The following is a 20,300-nucleotide window of genomic DNA, read 5'->3' on the forward strand; positions in this document are numbered from 1 at the left end:
GCTGGCTCAGGAATTCTGGGAGTTGAAGTCCACCAGTCATAAAGGGGCCATAGTTCCCCACCTCTGGACTAGATGTAAGGTGGGAGCTGGTTCAAGATTCAGAAATGCGTCTGTGTGTATGTGGAAAATACCCAGACTTTTATACTGAGGTAAAAAATCTTGCAAAAAGCTAATACAGATAGTCCTCAATATATGACCACTGAGCCCAACATTTCTGCTGCTAAGCAACAGTTGTTAGGTGACTTACGCACCATTTCACCACCTCATTCGGTGAATCACTGCAGTTGTCAAATTAGTAACACAGTTGTTAAATGAATCTCCACCCTCACCCACCCCTCCACTGACTTTGCTTGTCAGGTCACAAAAAGGGAACGCATCACCCGGGACACTGCAACCGTCATAAAGTACATGCCAGTTGCCTAGCCTCCAAGTTTTGATCATGTAACCATGGGGGGAATGCTGTGATGGCTGCAGTGGTGGGATTCAGCCGGTTCGCACCACCTCAGCAGAACCGGTAAGCTACATTTTTGTTGCCCAGGCCCAGAATGGATTTCCGGAAGCGGCATCTACATAGTGAACCTGTTGTTCACATATTTGAATTCCACCACTGGATGGATGGATAGATAGATAGATACAGTGGTGGGATTCAGCTGGTTCGCACCACTTCGGCAGAACCGGGAGCTAATTTTTTGTTGCCCAGGCCCAGAACAGACTTCCGGAAGTGGCATCCACGCAGAGAACCGGCTGTTCGCATATCTGAATCCCACCACTGGATGGTTGGAAATGTGAAAAAGAGTCCCAAGTCCTTTTTTTTCAGTGCCGTTGTAACTTTGAACGGTCACCAAACCCACGGTTGCAAGCTGAGGACTATCAGTACAGCCTTGGGGTTTTTCACAGCAATCGGAACATGTGGAAGAGAACTGGACCGAAGTCCGTAGAGGATCAGGCTCTTCGCCGCAACCTCTTGGCAAGAATATTTTAATGGCAATAATACTTTTTTTGAGTGGCGTTTGGCCTGGGCTCCCTTCCTTCAGGATCCTTGCACATTCTCTGCACTCTCACACCGCAACGCAAACTTTTCACCTTGTCGAAAACGAAACAGCAAGTTGTCCGTTCCTCTCTAAGGCGGTCCTTCCCAATTTTGTTTTTTTTTCTCGTGTCGTTACCAAAAAACCACTTAGCACAATGTCCTTTCAGCCCAAGGTGGGTAAGAACCCTTTAAATTGATTTTGGCGCCCCCCGTCGTGGTTGAGCCGTGGGGTTGCGCGTCTTTGCCCAAAGAAAGATCACGTTTAGCCAACGTTGTTACCCGGGTTTGGGAAGCGCTGGTATAAGAATATGTGCATGTATATATAGACAGATATATACACGTATATTTATAGCATGAAAAATAAAAACCCACAAAGGAAAATAATATTCAGTGCAAATGCAAATACCTCCCCCCAACCAAAAATAAAATAAAATGAAATAAAATTTTAAAAATGGGGGGGGGGAGAAAAAAAATCGCTTCTTAAGTGTCTAATCTGGAATGAGGTTTCAGGAAAAGGAGACAAACCTTTTAAGACAGGAGGAGAGGAGATTCTTTTGGCTTGACAAAAGCTGTCAGTTACCAGCATCTGGGGTGGAGGAAGGGGTCTGTCTTTGTCCCCCCACTCCCCAAAGACATCTGCCGTGGCCTGCCTCACGCCAGTTGGCCAACACAAGCTGCTGCGACGCTTCGGAGACCTTGCCCTCCGAGCGGCTATTCAAACCGTCCGTGTTCCTTCGGAGCCAAGACAATAGCTTGGCGGGATGTCGAGCTGACGGGCTGCGGGCCGCGCAAAAGGGGACCGGGAACAAAACCACAGCGGGGAGGAGAGGGAAGAAAAGAGGAGGCAGCACTCTGGGAGACGACTGGAAAAAAGACATGCTTCGCTCCAAGGAAGGAATTCTTAAAACATGCTGCGGGTTGTCCCTTGTTTGAGGAACCACCGGGAGCCCTGACGGTCCGGCCGGATCCCTGTAGCTGCGACGGCTCCCGCGTCCTTTGGGAATATTCCGAGGGTGTTGTGGGTTTTTTTGTGTGTGTGTGTGTGCGTGTCTCGTTTCTTTAAAGTGCCTGTCTCGTTCCTGGCACTGGGCTGCGCCCGCCCGCTGCCCGCCTCCTTCCTTTTCAAGAGGTCAGTTTCTGGATTGTCTTGTTGTAATACTGCGTGATGCTGGGGGTGAGCGGGTTCCAGCTGTTGGCGTGCAGCTCGATCACCTCCAGAAGCAACGAGCGGGTCAGCATGGACTCTGAGGGACACAGCATTTTGTCCCGGGTGGCGGCCAGCAGCTCCGTCATCAACTCGGGCAGCTGTTCTTCCAGCAGCCGGCCGGCACTTTGCAGCTATTGAGGAAGAAAGAAGGGAGATCAAAAGTTGGGGAGCCGCTGCTGCCCCCCCTCCCGGTCTGGTCCTTTTTTCCCAGGCTCCCTGACGACAGGAAGGAAAGAGGCCGAGAAAATCTCCTTCCTCTTGCAAATGCTTGATTTAGTTATTGCTTCCAGGCACACAGCTCTGTTAGGCAATATTTATCTTCTACTCCAGGGGTTGTCCAAGCGTGGCCACTTTAAGACCTGTGGACTTCAACTCCCAGAATTCCCTAGCCAGCTGGCTGGGGAATTCTGGGAGTTGAAGTCCACAGGTCTTAAAAGTGGCTAAGGGGTGGGACACCCTTGCTGCACACGATCCACTAAAAAAAGAAGGTCGGGGAGAAACTCCGCTGATCACACCCAATTCCTAAAAAAACGAAGACTGGCGGTTGTTCCAATAAATCAATCACCATCAATTCAGTTCTCCCGACTCTTCAACCTTCTTCCTTCCCACCAAACTTCGGGTCCCTAGGCCCTGCTCGAGCTTTTCGCTTCCCCTGCTAATAACTTTCGCCTCCTGGTGCCTTGGGACTCATCCCGATTTACTCAAAGGCGATGAAAAAGCCGTAGACAAAAGCAGCTCCTCTGCTCTGGCTCTTTTTTGAAGCTCCAGCCAACGTTCAAAGCAGAAAGGAGAAAAAAACAAAACAAAAGAAAAACCCCTCCATCCGTACATTATCCGTACAAATGTGAAAAAAATGTCTATATTTAATCGTTTACATACTGAAAATATTTATATGTGTTTAAGGTTGAAGGAGGAGAACACAAACAGGAGAAGGGGAGATTGAAGAAATGTATTATTAATATACTAATTATGGAATTATCAAGTTTAATCGTTATTGACTGTTAATTATTATTTTTTAATTATATTTAATTATATTTAATTAATTATTATTCCCCTCCCCCAAAATACATAAACCAAGAAAACATGCTGTACAACAGACACTGGAGAGGCTAAGATGATCATTTCGAACTATTTATGTTCTCATCAGTTAGTCATACCCTTTATCTGAGATTCGAACCCGGGCTGATTATATATATCAGGCAGTGTTTTAACCTCCTGAGCCAGATAAAGGGTATGACTAACTGATGAGAACATAAATAGTTCGAAATGATCATCTTAGCCTCCCAAATTCTTTATTAGCAATTTGAATAATTTGCACAAATAATGAGCTGTCATAAGTTGACTAGTTCCTGTGGATAAGCCCTGAGCCGGGCCAAAACAGGAATGAAAGAGTTAATTAGCAAGGTCCATTCAAAAAACCTTGACAAATACTTAAACATACATTTGCCTTGCCTTCCAGCTAATATAAGAGAGAAGGAACCCGTGGCTCAGGAGGTTAAAACACTGCCTGATATATATAATCAGCCCGGGTTCGAATCTCAGATAAAGGGTATGACTAACTGATGAGAACATAAATAGTTCGAAATGATCATCTTAGCCTCCCAAATTCTTTATTAGCAATTTGAATAATTTGCACAAATAATGAGCTGTCATAAGTTGACTAGTTCCTGTGGATAAGCCCTGAGCCGGGCCAAAACAGGAATGAAAGAGTTAATTAGCAAGGTCCATTCAAAAAACCTTGACAAATACTTAAACATACATTTGCCTTGCCTTCCAGCTAATATAAGAGAGAAGGAACCCGTGGCTCAGGAGGTTAAAACACTGCCTGATATATATAATCAGCCCGGGTTCGAATCTCAGATAAAGGGTATGACTAACTGATGAGAACATAAATAGTTCGAAATGATCATCTTAGCCTCCCAAATTCTTTATTAGCAATTTGAATAATTTGCACAAATAATGAGCTGTCATAAGTTGACTAGTTCCTGTGGATAAGCCCTGAGCCGGGCCAAAACAGGAATGAAAGAGTTAATTAGCAAGGTCCATTCAAAAAACCTTGACAAATACTTAAACATACATTTGCCTTGCCTTCCAGCTAATATAAGAGAGAAGGAACCCGTGGCTCAGGAGGTTAAAACACTGCCTGATATATATAATCAGCCTGGGTTCGAATCTCAGATAAAGGGTATGACTAACTGGATGGAGGGTTCCCCCCCCTTTAAAAACTAATTTATATATATATATATATATATATATATATATATATATATATATATATATATATATATATATATATATATATATATATATATATATATATATATATATATATATATATATATATATATATATATATATATATATATATATATAAGTTTTTAAAGGGGGGGGAACCCTCCATCCCTCTGTAGATCAACAGAGGCAGCCTTTCCACCATTTCCCCCCTCCCCCTCAAAAAGCAGCCCCCCCTCCCCATTTACAGAAGAGGCTGGGGAATTCTGGGAGTTGAAGTCCAGAGGTCTTAGAGTGGCCACGGTTGGGCCTATGCTTTACAAGACCCCATAAACTTCCATTTCACCAACCAGAGGCAAATAATATGAAACTTTAGGAGGCTTGAAAAGTGAGAAATTCCCAAGAGAGGCATCAGAATGGATACCAGGTAAAGATATGTGTGTGCAGAAAGAGGGTTTTTCTCATGCGTTTTTTTTAAAAAACTTTTCGCCAACGGCACACAGCTCTTGCGGTATAGCTAAGAAAAGAACGGAGGGGTGGGGTCTTCAAGGGCAACAAATGTGTGCCCCGAATTCTGCAGATTGAATGCTTCGGGTGGGCAGATGGAGGAAGGAGAAGTAACAAACTTTGCAACTGTCCCTCCTCGCTTTGGCCCAAGCAGATGTTGCTGAGTGTTTGGTCAACTACCCTCCATGTTTGTCTCACACTGAAATTTGGACAGTGAGATGCAAGCTTCCCAGGGATTTAGAATAAACAACACAATGTGGACTTTGCTTTTTTTTTTTTTTTTTTTTTGGAAGGCACTTTTACAGTATGGATCCCCTCGTTGGACTTTTGAGACTTTTCTCCAAGTTCTGGCTGCAATACGCCAGTTGAACGGAAAGGGAAGGAACCGTAGCAAACATCAAATAATGCAGATATCACATCTACATGATATCAACAAATGAAGTAATGGCTTTTTCAGCTCCTTTTTTAGACAGTGACAATCCTAGGCCAGGGGTAGGCAACCTTGGCCCTTTTATGACTGGTGGACTTCAACTCCCAGAATTCCTCAGCCAGCCTGGCTCAGCTTGGAAACCTCTCCCTTTCCCCTCAGCGTGGCTGGCTGAGGAATTCTGGGAGTTGAAGTCCACGAGTCATAAAAGTGCCAAGGTTGCCTACCCCTGGGCTAGTGCAGAGGTCTTCAAACATGGCCCTTCTATGACTTTGTGGACTTCAACTCCCAGAATTCCTCAACCAGCCACGCTGAGGGGAAAGGGAGAGTTTCCATGCTGAGCATATGCTGGCTCAGGAATTCTGGGAGTTGAAGTCCTCCAGTCACAAAAGAGCCAAGGTTGCCCTACCCCGGGACTAGGCTTACAAACACAATTCAGCAGATTCCCACTGCTAGCTGAGGCAGTTGTTAAAGCGAGTTTTGTCCCATTTTACGATCTTTCCGTCCACGGATGTTTAGTTAGTAATGCAGTTGTTAAGTGAATCCAGCCTCCCCATTGACTTTGTCGGAAGGTCGCAAAAGGGGATCACGTGACACACACACACAGACCGGGACACTGCGACCATCGTAAATACGAGTCAGTTGCTTAGCGTCCAAATTTTGATCATGTGACCCTGGGGGATGCTGCAATGGATTTAAGTGTAAAAAACGGTCACAAATCGTTTTTTTTCTCCTGTGCTGTTATAACTCTGGTCAATAAACAAATGGTTGTAAGTCAAGGACTACCTTTATTTTTATTTTTTTTAGCAACTGTTTGGCACGCAAAATCGTAAAATGCCAACTAGTACTATTGAATAGAAAAAAAAAAAACCTCACTACAACTCAAGAGGCAGTAAATGCATTACGACGGTAGAATGGACTTTTCCAAATGTGAAAACAGGAGAAAAAAACATAAATAAATATTGTTATGGCTTTGGAAAGATTCTTCTAGTATTATTAGTTTCCGGCTGAATAAATTCTTGCTCTTATAATTCTGACCTTCTCTAGGGAAAAAAAAAATAGCCCTCTTTACTGAGTGAAGAGGCGTAGAAATAGGTTAGATAAACATTTCCAAATATCTACCTCCATTGAACAGCAAAGAACAGCATCTTCTTTTATATCCTGAGATTGCAACAACTGCAGAGACAGAGAAAGCGGAGACATTGAAAAAAGACCCACTTAGAAATTCTTCTCCAGGAAAAAAACCAAAAAAAACACCAGGTGTTAAAAGAGCGAGATTTGCTTACATCAGAGCCAAAGCAGACTGCAAGGACCTATTTTATTTTGCATTCATTCTTTATTGATCCCCTTGTACAGAGGTCTTCAAACTCGGCCCTTTTATGACTTGTGGACTTCAACTCCCAGAATTCCTCAGCCAGCGTGCTGGCTGAGGAATTCTGGGAGTTGAAGTCCACAAGTCATAAAAGGGCCGAGTTTGAAGACCCCTGATCTAGATCATCTTTGGTGTCCATCTAGAAGTTGTGTTCAGTGCACATCCTCCTCCACCGAGTTGTCAACCTGGTTGAGTTCTGGGGCCATGCCTACGACTGAACACAAGTCCCGTGCTTTCCAAGAAGGGAAGCCAAAATGAACGGAATTTTTTTTAAAAAACCCAGTGTAACCCAACAAACCAGAAAAGGCTGAAATGAGTCAGGCCAAGGCTTCCCATGGCGACATCGTTCTTAGACTGTCTGCCTTCAATAATAGCAAACTCAAGGGGTGGGGGGGGGGGCGGGGGAGAAACAACACACAACAATTTTCCAGAGGATGTCTTTCGGCTGTGAACTTTGCTGTGACACTGAGGGAGATTATTGGTAACAGAGATGGGTGAACAAAAGTCTCGTTGGAACCTCAAGGCGGGCTGTCTCTCGCTGGATAGTGGTGGAATCAGAGAGAAAGCAGTTTTAACAGAATAGCAATGTTGGAAGGGACCTTGGAGGTCATCTAGTCCAACCCCCTGCTCAAGCAAGAGAGCTTATACCATTTCAGACAAATGGCTGTCCAATCTCTTCTTTAAAAACTTCCAGTGTTGGAGCATTCACAGCTTCTGGTGGCAAGCTGTTCCACTGGTTAATTGTTCTAACTGTCAGGAAGTTTCTCCTTAGTTCCAGGTTGCTTCTCTCCTTGACGAGTTTCCATCCGTTGCTTCTTGTCCTGCCTTCGGGCACTTTGGAGAACAGCTTGACTCCCTCTTCTTTGGGGCAGCCCCTGAGATAATGTCTAATGCTATCATGTCCCCCCTGGTCCTTCTTTTCATTAATTTTGAGGTCTAGGAGACGAACCTTGGTTAGATTTCTATGGAGGTTCCCATTCATCCAGGTCCTGGTTGTCCCAAAGGTGCTTTTTTTCCTGGAGGCAACTGGACTTTCTTGTGCTTCTTTTGAACATGCAAATGACTCTCTTTCTGCAAGGAATATAATCCTTCCACTCCCCACCATCCAGTCAGAGCTGAAGAAGCTTCTTGCATGAGAAGCGAAACGTCTTCAAAAGAAATGCAAGGAAGACCCGTGGCCTCCAGAAAGAAAAAGCACCTTTGGGAGAACCTTGGTTAGCTTCACTCGCTGGAGCCCACGGAGGGGCTGATGGTTCTTTGGAGTTTACATCTGCCTCCACCACAGGGGTCAATCTAGAGCAGGGGTAGGCAACCTTGGCCCCTTCATGGCTTGCGGACTTCAACTCCCAGAATTCCTGAGCCAGCACGGGGGGAACTATGGCCCCTTTATGACTGGTGGACTTCAACTCCCAGAATTCCTGAGCCAGCGTGGCTCAGCTTGGAAACCTCTCCCTTTCCCCTCAGAATTCTGGGAGTTGAAGTCCACCAGTCCTAAAAGAGCCAAGGTTGCCTACCCCTGGTCTAGAGCAGTGACCGTCATACTTGAGAGCCCTCAGATGGAGTAAGTTTGCAGCAAAAACGTTGTAAACTGAGGCCACGTGTCTATAAATGATATAGATGACCAAAAAGGGGAGCCAGCTGCTGAGTGTCCAAAATATGGTCACATGACCCTGTGGGGGAGAGATGCTGGCCAAGTGGAAGTTCAAATTCGGGTCATAAGCAGATTTTTTGGGGGGCTCTGTCATGACCTAGAATGGTCCCCAAGTGACCAGTCCTGCATCAAGGATTACCTATGAATTACCTTAGATCAGGGGTAGGCAACCTCGGCTCTTTTATGACTCATGGACTCCAACTCCCAGAATTCCTGAGTCAGCAGACTGAGGAATTCTGGGAGTTGGAGTCCATGAGTCATAAAAGAGCCGAGGTTGCCTACCCCTGCCTTAGATCAAAGGCTGGGCCTGTGTTGTTTCGCCACATTTACCAATACAGATCGGGTGCTATAGGAATCCTGCCTCTTTCCAGGCCCCAAATGCCCCCTGAAGTGTCCCACAGTTTTATACTTTCTGGATGGGGATCTTGTAAGAGGGGAGACCCCCAAAACACAGAGCCTTCGAGAGCTGACAAGGAGAAATACAGAGCCAGCCACCCCTCTTTCTTCCTGCGTAAGGCAGCGCTGGCTAGTAAGCCCGGAAGAGCCGGCCCGGCCCGGCCCAACTCACCTCCCTCAGGCAGGTGTAAATGGGGCAGACGAGAACGCGGAAGGGCTCCCCGCTGCTGCTCCTCATGGTGGCAAAGACCTCGCAGAGGAAAGTGATGAAGCCCAGCCAGCCCTCCACGTCGCTCTGCTGCAGCTTCTCCCGCATGGTGAAGTCTTTCTGCGGGAAGGGAAAGAGGGCAGAAGGGAGTCAGGCGGCAGCCGGGAAGAGAGAAGAATTTGAATTTATTACATTTATATGCCACCCTTCTCCCTAAGGACTCAGGGCGGCTCACAACAGTAAAAAGTTAAAAACATAAAATACAAAATTTAAAAAAGAATTAAACAATGAAGTAAATACATAACCATAGACCCAGTAAAACCAAATTTAAAAGTACGGTCAGTCCAGGCCCGATTGTTGGAACATCCATGTCTTCAGGTCACGGCAGAAGGACCGAAGGTCAGGGGCCATCCCCCCTCTTCACAAGCACCCCAGGACAGGAGCCCAGGCAGCCCTTTCCAGACCCCCCCAATAGCAGAACTTCAGCTGGAGGCATCGTTTCAAACAGCAGGGAGAGTCCAGCTTTCTGAATGCTTCCTTTGGTGAAACACACACACACACACATATACATACACACAAACATATACACACATGTATATGCACATGTGCACATACGCACACACACACATATATATATATACACATACACACACACATATATATATATATATACATACACATACACACACACACACACACACATATACACACACACATATATATACATATACACACATATATGGAATCAGCTGCCTGTGGAACTCCGGATGGCCCCCGACCTTCACGCGTTTCGCCTGGACCTAAAAACTTGGCTATTCAAGCTTGCCGGCCTCGACTGAGGGTTTTGGGTTAAGGTTGTAATTTTTAATTATTTTGGGGCTATTTAATTTTATTTTATTTTAACCTGTATATATTGTATTGTTTTAATTTGCCCTGTAAACCGCCCTGAGTCCCTCAGGAAAAGGGCGGTATATAAATTGAAATAAATAAATAAATAATAAATAAATAAATATACATACACAAATACATACATATATATGCACGTGTGCACATACGCACACACACATATACACATACATACACATATACACACATGTATATACATATATATACACACATATACATACACATATATACACACATACATATACATACATATACGTATATGCACATATGTACACACACACACACACACACACACACACACAGAGTCACAGTTGCGGAAGCAGCAGAACAGGGGGTCAGGCTGGGCTGGAATCTGCCGCTGACCCATCGATGGCCTTGGAAGCAGCTTGGAAAAGGGCAGCCCGACTCCAGAGACAACAACGTCCTGCCGGTTTCTTGGCAGCCTGATGGACGGGGTGCTGTTCAAATGTTTGGGCGACTTTAGCCCACAATCCTGGGGTTACAATGCTGGGATTCTCAGGGGGTCCCTAGCCAAGCTCTAAGCGAGTCCACCTCCGCGTGGCTTTCAAGACCCCTGGCTGGAGGTCCTCAGAATACAGGAGAGGCGTTTCTTTTACATAAGCACCATATCCCGTCCTTGACTTACAACCGTCCACTTAGAAACCATGGCAAGTCACGACGGGGTTGGAAAAAAGCGACCTACAGCCAGCCCCCACATTTACAGCCATCACGCCGTCCCCCACGGTCACAGTGTCAACACGTGGGTTCTTGGCAACGGTTGCAGCGTCCCAGAGACACAGGATGGCCTTTGGTGACCTTCCCAGCCAGTTTCTGACAAGCAAAATCAATGGGAGAACTGGATTCACCTAATGAATGGAGGATTCGCTTAGCAGCTGCGGCGATTCACTTAACATCCGTGGCAAAAAGGTTGTAAATTGAGATGCAATGCACTTAACCACTACCTTGCTCAGCAACAAAGTTCTGACGCCAATTGGGGCTGCAAGTTGAGGACGATCTCTTTATGTATGTGTGTGTGTTTGTGAAGAGAAAGAGATTTTACATAATTTACATAAGGGGCTAGCTAGCCCAAAGAAGGGGGGGGTCCAAGCTATTCTCCAAAGCCCCTGAAGGCAGGACAAGAAGCAACGGATGGAACGAGGAGACAAGCAACCTGGAACTAAGGAGAAACTTCCTGACAGTGAGAACAATTAACCAGTGGAACAGCCTGCCTCCAGAAGCTGTGAATGCTCCAACACTGGAGGTTTTTAAGAAGAGACTGGACAGCCATTTGTCTGAAGTGGTACAGGGTTTCCTGCCTGAGCAGGGGGTTGGACTAGATGACCTCCAAGGTCCCTCCCAACTTTATTATTATTATAAAACTTTTATTCATTAAACATGAACCTCAGTCAACTGAACATTCAAATTGACTGGCAGTAATGGTTGACATGGGTTGCTGCCGGTATCCTATATTATTATTATTATTATTATTATTATTATTATTATTATTATTATTATTATTATTATTATTATTACTATTATTGATCATCGCACAGTCAGCCAGATGTTCAGACTGGATTTGGCCTTTTTGTCTACCCATCGAGTCCTTACCAAGGACCTGGGGTAGGCAGATGTGGATGTTTGATGGCATTACAGATCTCATCGCAGGATGGAAGCAGTTCCTAGTAAGGCTGCCTTTTGCAATTGACTGATGGCGAATTTGTCAGTGCCGATGACGGTGTCCAAGTGGTGCTCCAGTTGTTTTGGGATGGCACCCAAGGCGCCTATTTCTATTGGTGCCACCCTTGCTTGCCTTTGCCACAGTCTTTCTATTTCTACTTGTAGGTCTTCGTCTCCTCCAGTTCTTTCTCGTCTATTCTGCTGTCTCCAGGCACATCCACGTCCACTATCCAGACTTTTTTGTCATTGTTGTGGTGGCTGTTATTATTATTAAAAAATAAAAACAGAAAACTCCAAAAAAGGAAAGCAGCAGAAGGAAGAAACGTAAAATCCACGTTCAGCAAACAAATTCATGAAAGGTTTCCTCACTTTCATAAAAAGCACTCATTGTTTTGTCTCCATTTTGCCAAATTCTGCCATCTTCACCGTCCACTCCTCCTTGGTGGTGTGTGTGTGTGGGGGGGGGAGGAAATAAACGCAGCCCTTTCTAAAGATGTCACCCTTCCAGCTGCAGCATACTTGCGGTTGCAGCTGTTTTCTGCTGCTGGGACAAGCTAGCCACAGCTTCCTCCAGGAGATGTTTTCTGCTCCGGTTCTCTGCTTGGGATTCGTTTTGGCCGCTGGCCTTTCAAAGAAGCGTGGCTAATTTCTGCATGCCTCTCTTTCCTCCTGTGTTTATTTCTGAAAATGCCAGCCTCTGAGCTGGTGCTTTGCCAACCAGCAGCTGCCCTGTTCCTTTGAAAAAAAATCTGTCCTGGCAGGGGTTTCTTGGGGTGTCCAGCCAGCAGCAACTATCCAAAGCCCCCGATTCTTCTTCCCTTCCCCACCACCCAACTCTGCACCGGTTGCCTTTGAAGGCCTTTAATTGGCAAAGAGATGTTTCATTTCTTTCCCTTCCCATTGCCCTGGCCTCTGTCGCTTTTTATGCTGCGCCTTTTCCACCCGCGAGGTTTAGTTCCATATCTATCTATCTATCTATCTATCTATCTATCTATCTATCTATCTATCTATCTATCTATCTATCTATCTATATCTATCTATCTATCCATCCTTTCATCTATCTCTATTCATCCATATCCATCCATCCATTCCTATCTATCTCTATTATCTATCCATCCATATCTATCTATCTATCTATCTATCTATCTATCTATCTATCTATCTATCTATCTATCTATCTATCTATCTATCTATCTCTATCTATCTATCTATCTATCTATCTATCTATCTATCTATCTATCTATCTATCTATCTATCTATGCAAACTGTGTTTTGAGAGAAAAATTCACTCTGGTAACAAGAGAAGGAGCTGAACTTTTCCTCTGGTGACAAGTTACAAACTGAGATTGTTCAGTGAAAATAATCTACTATGCAGAGGGAAGCATGCAGCGGGGAACCCCAGTTTTCTGTCTTAGGCCCAGTGTTCTTCAAGATGTTGAGACTCTAGAAAGGGTGCAGAGAAGAGCAACAAAGATGGTGAAGGAACTGGAGGCCAAAACATACAAAGAACGGTTGCTGGAATTAGGAATGTCTAGTTTAATGAAGAGAAGGACCAGGATGATAGCAGCCTTCCAATATCTCAGGGGCTGCCCACAAAGAAGAGGGAGTCAAGCTATTCTCCAAAGCGCCTGAAGGCAGGACAAGAAGCAACGGAGGGAAACTAACCAAGGAGAGAAGCAACCCAGAACCAAGGAAGAAACTTCCTGACAGTCAGAACGATTAACCAGTGGAACCACCTGCCTCCAGAAGCGGTGAATGCTCCAACACTGGAGGTTTTTAAGAAGAGACTGGACAGCCATTTGCCTGAAATGGTATAAGGTTTCCTGCCTGAGCAGGGGGTTGGACTAGATGACCTCCAAGGTCCCTTCCAACTGTACTACTGTACTACTACTACTACTACTATTTGTTGTTGTCGTTGTTGTTGTTATTACATCTTCATAAATCATTAGACAAAGGAATAGAAGGGGAATTCATCACAGACGACACCAAGCTGGAGGGATTTGCTACCATTTCCTAAGACAGACTTAAGATTCAGAAGGATCTCGACAGACTTCAGTATTGGGCCCTCGCCCATAAAAAAAAAGGCAAATCAGTGGTGAGAAAAGCAAGGTCCTGCATGTAGGCAGGAAAAACAAAATGCACAGGTGCAGAACAGGTGGTACCTGGTTCAAAGTATTGACTGCGAGATGGATCTGGGTGTCCTAGAAGGGCACCACTTAAACATGAGTCAGCTGCCAAAAGAAAGCCAATGCAATCCTGGGTTGCATCAACAGAGGAAGGGCATCGAGGTCATGAGAAGCGATAGACATTTATACTGCATTGGAATACTGTGTCCAGTTCTGGTCACCACGATCCAAAAAAAGACACTGAGAGTTGACGCTCAAACGTCACCTTACCAAGGTTAAAATAGAACAGAATAGAATAGAATAGGAGCTGGAAGGGACCTTTGGAGGTCTTCTAGTCCAGCCCCCTGCTCAAGAGAACCATTTCAGACAAGTGACTTTCTAGCCTCTTCTTAAAAACCTCCTGTGATGGAGCGCCCACGATTTCTGGAGGCAACTTCTGTTCCACTGGTTGATTGTCCTCCCTGTCAGGAAGTTTCTCCGTAATTCCAGGTCGCTTCTCTCTTTGGTCAGTTTCCAACCATTGTTTCTCGTCCTTCCCTCTGGTGCTTTGGAGAATAATGTGGCCCCCTCCTCTTCCTTGTGGCAGCCCCAGATACTGGAATGCTGCTATCATGTCCCCCCTATTTCTTCTTTTCTTTAGATTAGCCAAACCCAAGTCCCGCAGCCGTTCTTTGTATGTTTTAATCTCCAGGCCTTGGATCTTCTTAGTTGCTCTTCTCTGAATTTTTCCCAAACTCTCAACATCTTTTTTGTGATATGGTGACCAAAACTGGCTGCACTATTCCAAGTGTGGCCTCACTAGGTTTTTTATAAAGCGGTACTAATATCTCGCGTGATCTTGATTCTATGCCTCGGTTTATCTTGAGAAACCCTGTTTTGTATGAATTAAAAGAAAAAAACTTGCCTAAAGACTGGTCACAATGTGGAAGACCACACGATGCATTTTTATCCCCTTATGTTTTGCCAGCTCTCTAACCCATTTTTATAACCCAGCATTACAGGTTGGGAAACTTCAAAACCTCAGCGCTGGAGATTGGCCCCAACTGCACAAAGGCTCCACTAAAACCGATCTGTTGGGACTTGCCAACGTGATTCACATCCAGGCTATGCTGGAAAGGCCTCTTTCCCAACCTGGCTTGGGAAGGGAAGCCACCCCAAGCATTCCTAGCAAACCTCACGTAACGCTTGGAAGGAGGAGGGCTCCACTTATGACTGCTGCGGGGCCCAAAATCTCTGAGAAAGTCCTCAAGTGAATTTTGCCCCACATTACAACCTTTCTGGCCGCTGTTGTTAAGTGGACCGCTGGAATTGTTAAGTTAGTCACACCGTTCTTTAAAAGTGAATCTGGCTTCCCCGTTGACTTTGCTGGTCGGAAGGTCGCAAAAGGGGGGGGGGCAAATCACGTGACCCCGGGGAGACGCTGCGACCGTCGTAAATACGAGCCAGTTGCCAAGCGTCTGAATTTTGATCAGGTGACCCCGGGGATGCTGCAATAGTCACAAGTGTGAAAAAAGGTCCTAAGTCACTATTTCAGTGCCGTTGTAAGTTCGAATGGTCATTAAATGAATAGTTGTATGTTGAGGTCTACCTGTATGCAAGAGAAGAAATCAGAAATTGGAATGTGGAAAGCGTTTCTACAAAACTCGATCACATTACATAAAACGATCCACACAGTAGAAAAGCCTTATAAAAGTTTTTGTGTGCAATGATCTAGTGAAGGGGTGACATCTAACAAGGGGAAAAAAATATTGGGCCAAACCCTCACAAGTATAGGTTGCTTGAGCAGGGGGATGGACTAGAAGACCTCCAAGGTCCCTTCCAGCTTCTATTCTATTCTATTCTATTCTATTCTATTCTATTCTATTCTATTCTATTCTATTCTATTCTATTCTATTCTATTCTATTCTATTCTATTCTATTCTATTCTATTCCATTCCATTCCATTCCATTCCATTCCATTCCATTCCATTCCATTCCATTCCAATCCAATCCAATCCAATCCAATCCAATCCAATTACGGTATATTCTATGGCTTCCTATTTTTTTGGTGACTGGTAACCATTGAGAAGGGACGCGGTGGCTCAGTGGGTTAGGACGCTGAGCTTGTCGATCAGAAGGTCGGCAGTTTGGCGGGTCGAATCCCGAGTGCCGCGTAGCAGAGTGAGTGCCTGTTACTCGTCCCAGCTTCTGCCAACCTAGCAGTTCGAAAGCACGTCAAAATGCAAGTAGAAAAATAGGGACCACTCCGGTGGGAAGGTAACAGCGTTCCGTGTGCCTTTGGCGTCTAGTCATGCCGGCCACATGACCACGGAGACGTCCTCGGACAAGCGCTGGCTCTTCGGCTTTGAAACGGAGATGAGCACCGGCCCCTAGAGTCAGAAACGACTAGCACGCACGTGCGGGGGAACCTTTACCTTTAACCATTGAGAGGGTCTTGTTTTTTTGGTGAGGGCTGTATTTAGAATTATAGGGCTGGAAGGGACCTTGGAGGTCTTCTAGTCCAGCCCCCCCCGCTCAAGCAGGAAACCCTACTACACCATTTCAGACAAGTGACTGTCCAGTCTCTTCTTAAAAACCTCCAGTGATGGAGCGCCCACGATTTCTGGAGGGAAGCTACTCCGTTGACTAATTGTTCTCGCTGTCAGGAAATTCCTCCATATTTCTTGGATCTTCCTGAGGAGCTTCCACCCACTGCTTCTTATTTATTTTAAGGGAAAGCACGAACGCTGATAGCAACATGAAAGAGTCATGAAAAGGAAATTCTTTATTTTTCCTCTGTTGCTGGGTGTATTTTTCTATGGGGTGTCCTTCGTTTGGTGAGCTGCTATCTACAATTTTGCATCCTCCACCCTAAACCTGAAGTGCCAATGGAACTTTTTAACCTGACGGTCACAGGTTCAGTTTTTATAACGAAGATGAAAACACGGAGAGAGGGGATCAGCACGGATGCAGAAAGAAAGGAAAGCCCTTTTGTAAATCTATACCGGTCGTCTTCGCTTTACAACTGTAATCTACGTACGTTGCTGAGGTTGTTAAGTGGGCGACCATGTCCCTGTGCCCAATTTTATGACTCTTTGATGGCCATTATCAGAACACCATGGTCATTAAGCGAGTTTGAAATCCAATGGCTGTTTGTTTTTTTTTGCCAGAAACGAAGTAAATGTGGGGAAAACCCCCCAAAGAGACTGAAAATTGTGGCCATGTGATCACAGGATGCCGCAAACAGCTGTCAATGTGAGCCAGTTGCCAACTGGCCCGAACACAATCACATGACTGCGGGGGGGGGGGGAAGAGGTGGCTGTCGCAACTTCAAAATCTACCTTTTTGAACAAGCTGGCCTGGCCTGATGGGATGGGGTTGGGTTTTATAAATCGGTTTTAACTTTTAATATGCACTAATTTATTCATGGGCACTGTTGTTTAATTGCTTTTAATTTTTGTATCTTGTTTTTTAATATGTATTGCCCTGTTCACCGCCCTGAGTCCTTCGGGAGAAGGGCGGTATACAAATTAAATTAATTAATAAATAAATAAAATCAAGTCTTTTTTGGAGGGGGGGGGAACGTTCCATCAGAACTTCCATTTTCCCACCATTTTGAGGCAGGAAATGAAAGTTGACTTCACGTGGTTTCCAAAACACCTTTCCCCAAAAGCCACAATTTCCGTCTTCTATCTGCCACCATTTTCATTCCCAATTATTCTACGTAGACTTGGCCACAAAAGTAGAATTTACATCAGGAGGGGGGGGGGAAAGGACTGGGAGAAAAAGACAAATTGTCAGGTGCAAATAGCCAGGGGCATTTGTTGAGTTCGAAGTACAGAAGTGTTTGTTCCTGCTGCCCCTAAGGCAAGGATCTGGTCAGCTAACAATCCAGGCAACATTGGCGCCGGAGAAGGCTCAATGGAATTTGAGGACAATTCCAAACTGATGACGTACTTAATGCCGCTTTCTAGCTCAGCCTGCTCTCCTATAGAAATCTCACATTGAAGCTGTGAGATAAAGTCTGTCTAATGCCTCAAAACGTTGACGAATGCAGAGGTTTACCCTGATCTTATGAAATGTGAGTTGGAAACAGGAATTTGAGTTCAGTAGGGCCGGTTCAGGGGACGCAAAGCATCCCGGGTCTTCACAGGCTGGTGTAGCTTTCATGGGACTCACGGGAAATATAAAGAAGATCTAAGAACAGCGTAGTATAAAATACAACAGGTCCTCTCTCAAAACCTCACCATTTTCCCCCACGATAACAGAAACCACCAATGAGCAAAGCGGTTGTTACATGCCGGCATCTAAGATCTAATCAGATTATTTTCACTCACTCACTGAATGCAAAGGAATGTAGCCATGTTTAATTTAGGCTGGATTTATGTCTTTGATGATTCCATTATTTCTAAAAGTCTCTTTCAAAAAAGCAAGTCCCTGTATCATTCATTGTCCTAACCTTAATGATGAAAAAAAGCTTAAAGAAGATATATATATATATATTTATTTTAAGTAGTAAAATTAAGAACATCCTATGATTTGACTATTATAGTACTTGAAGAGCGAGCCTCACCATGGCCAGCAAAAAGCCTTCAGATAGGAAAAATATACCTTCATTTATTTATCCCTCTTACTGCATTTTCATGGTCCCTGATTGACTCTTCAGAAACTGCTGTAATAGGGTTGGCCAGAGAACTGAGAATACGTGACTTCTTTGTACGTCAGCTAGCAATGCATGCTTGCTTTCCGCTATTTTAGTCTCTTCTTAATGGCACAGGGTAAAAAACAAAAGTCAGATATATTGAGTTTCCAGAAATTTGCAGGCATGCATACACACACATGCTTTGAGAAAAATGGTTAAAAACAAATGCAAATCCTATCTAGTGGAAATTCCCTGGGGGGGGTTACACAAAGTAGGAGCACAGGATTGCTTAGTTCTAATTAAGGGCATTTATTCCTTTTCCTATTACAAGGTTTTTGAAAGAACTTGTTTTATCAAGGGAGTTCATGATTAAGGATATAAGGGAGGAAAGAGGAACGACAGGTATGGAAATCCAAGTTGAAGCTCACATGTGTAGGAACTCAAGTGACCCATCTGCTTTCAAGCCTTTTCTAAGGACTGGAAACTCATTTTAGGTAATGAGAGAGGAACAAACAGTATTTTTTTTTAAAAAAAGCTATATAAATGCTCAAATATCTGTGCTGTAACTGCTGCCTTCTAGCTGCAAAGTTTTTTTTAAAAAAGGGGATGTGGTACACGGGGCATGGTTCTCTTTCAGAGTCAACCAACATTGTGCTCCCTGCAGAAAAGCAGTAGGAAATATTAAGCAAAAAAAGAAGAAAGAATTAAAGGCATGCAATAAAAAAAAGAAAATAAAACCTAGGGAAAAATGAGTTTTAAACCACTCTCCGTACTTTTCTGTCCTTGCAAAACATTTCCGTTTTTGCACAAATCACTTCATACCTTTTGTGAATCTTTCTTGTGAATGCTTCCAACTCTGTTATTCAATTCTATTCTGCTCTTTCTCTATTCTACTCTACTCTACTGTATTTCTTCTCCTGTTCTGTTCTATTCTACTCTACTCTACTCTATTCTATTCTATTTCCATTCTATATTTTCTATTCTATTCTATTCAGTGCTTTTTTTGTAAAAGAAAAAGGTGCCGGAACTCACACATGTCATACAACCCGCCTTGCCTACCCTACAAGGTTCCATCCAAAAAAGGTGCCGGAACTCCGTTCTGAGCGATCTATGAGAACAAAAGCCCTGATTCTATTCTTCCCAGCAAAACCCTGGGAAAAATGGTGTGAATTTTAGTTGGCTCCAAATATTTTCAAGTGATCAAATGGCTGGCACTCACCTTCCCCTTAAACCAGGGGTAGGCAACCTTGGCTCTTTTAGGACTAGTGGACTTCAACTCCCAGAATTCCTGAGCCAGCCATGCTGAGGGGAAAGGGAGAGGTTTCCAAGCTGAGCCATGGCTGGCTCAGGAATTCTGGGAGTTGAAGTCCACCAGTCACAAAAGAGCCACGGTTGCCTACCCCTGCCTTAAACATTCTAAAACACCAAAGAGGCCCCCCCCCCTTTTTTTTTAGCTCAGCTCTCTCCATTCTGCTCTGCCTGTATTCTGGAGCCCAGAAAAGGGAGAAGGAGGGGCAGATGCAGTCCATGGGTGGTGCCCCTACAAGCTAGAGCAGTTCTTAGGAACGAGGATTCCTACAGGGCTTTGGAAAGCATTGGGAAAGCTGTTGTTCCAAATTGCGGGTTTGCAAGCTGTCTGGGACAAGCGATGGTTATCAAGGGAGAGGGTGACTCATGCCCATGGCTACAGCTCTGCTTGAAGGCCTCGCTTGCCAGGGCTGGGCTGAATTCTCCAAGGCATCCTTGAGAACGTTCAAAGGGCTCGGCAGATGCCTTGGCTGTCCTTGAATCACCCTGCCAGGTAACTCAGGGCTATCTCCCGCAGAATCTCGGTAGATCCAGCCTTGCCCAACTTTTTGGATCTGTTATGTGGAAGAGTTACAGACTCCCTTGGATTCCATAAAGTGCCTGTTATTGTGGCAGAGCGCGTTGACTCAATG

At 44.7% G+C, this 20,300-nt stretch overlaps 1 protein-coding gene across 3 annotated transcripts in view; it reads right to left on the reverse strand.

Annotated features, from left to right (window-relative positions):
- Positions 1-361: 361 nt before the first annotated feature.
- Positions 362-20,300, reverse strand: part of CTIF (cap binding complex dependent translation initiation factor) — a 168,125-nt gene continuing 148,186 nt past the window's right edge. For 2 of the 3 annotated variants that reach the window (XR_014025288.1, XR_014025289.1), the window contains exons 10-13: positions 8,995-9,150; positions 6,526-6,579; positions 665-2,368; positions 362-501 (exon numbers count right to left, since the gene is read on the reverse strand). Coding sequence is in view for 1 of the 3 variants with exons in the window: in XM_081319269.1 (XP_081175395.1) it covers positions 2,153-2,368; positions 6,526-6,579; positions 8,995-9,150 (426 nt within the window). In the remaining 2 variants the exon portion in view is untranslated. Of the gene's footprint in view, positions 2,369-6,525; positions 6,580-8,994; positions 9,151-20,300 lie in introns of all 3 variants that reach the window. The other variant, XM_081319269.1, reaches the window with a different exon arrangement.

Source organism: Vipera berus (genome assembly GCF_964194415.1).
Source record: "Vipera berus genome assembly, chromosome: 2".
In the NCBI taxonomy this organism is placed as follows: Eukaryota; Metazoa; Chordata; class Lepidosauria; order Squamata; family Viperidae; genus Vipera; species Vipera berus.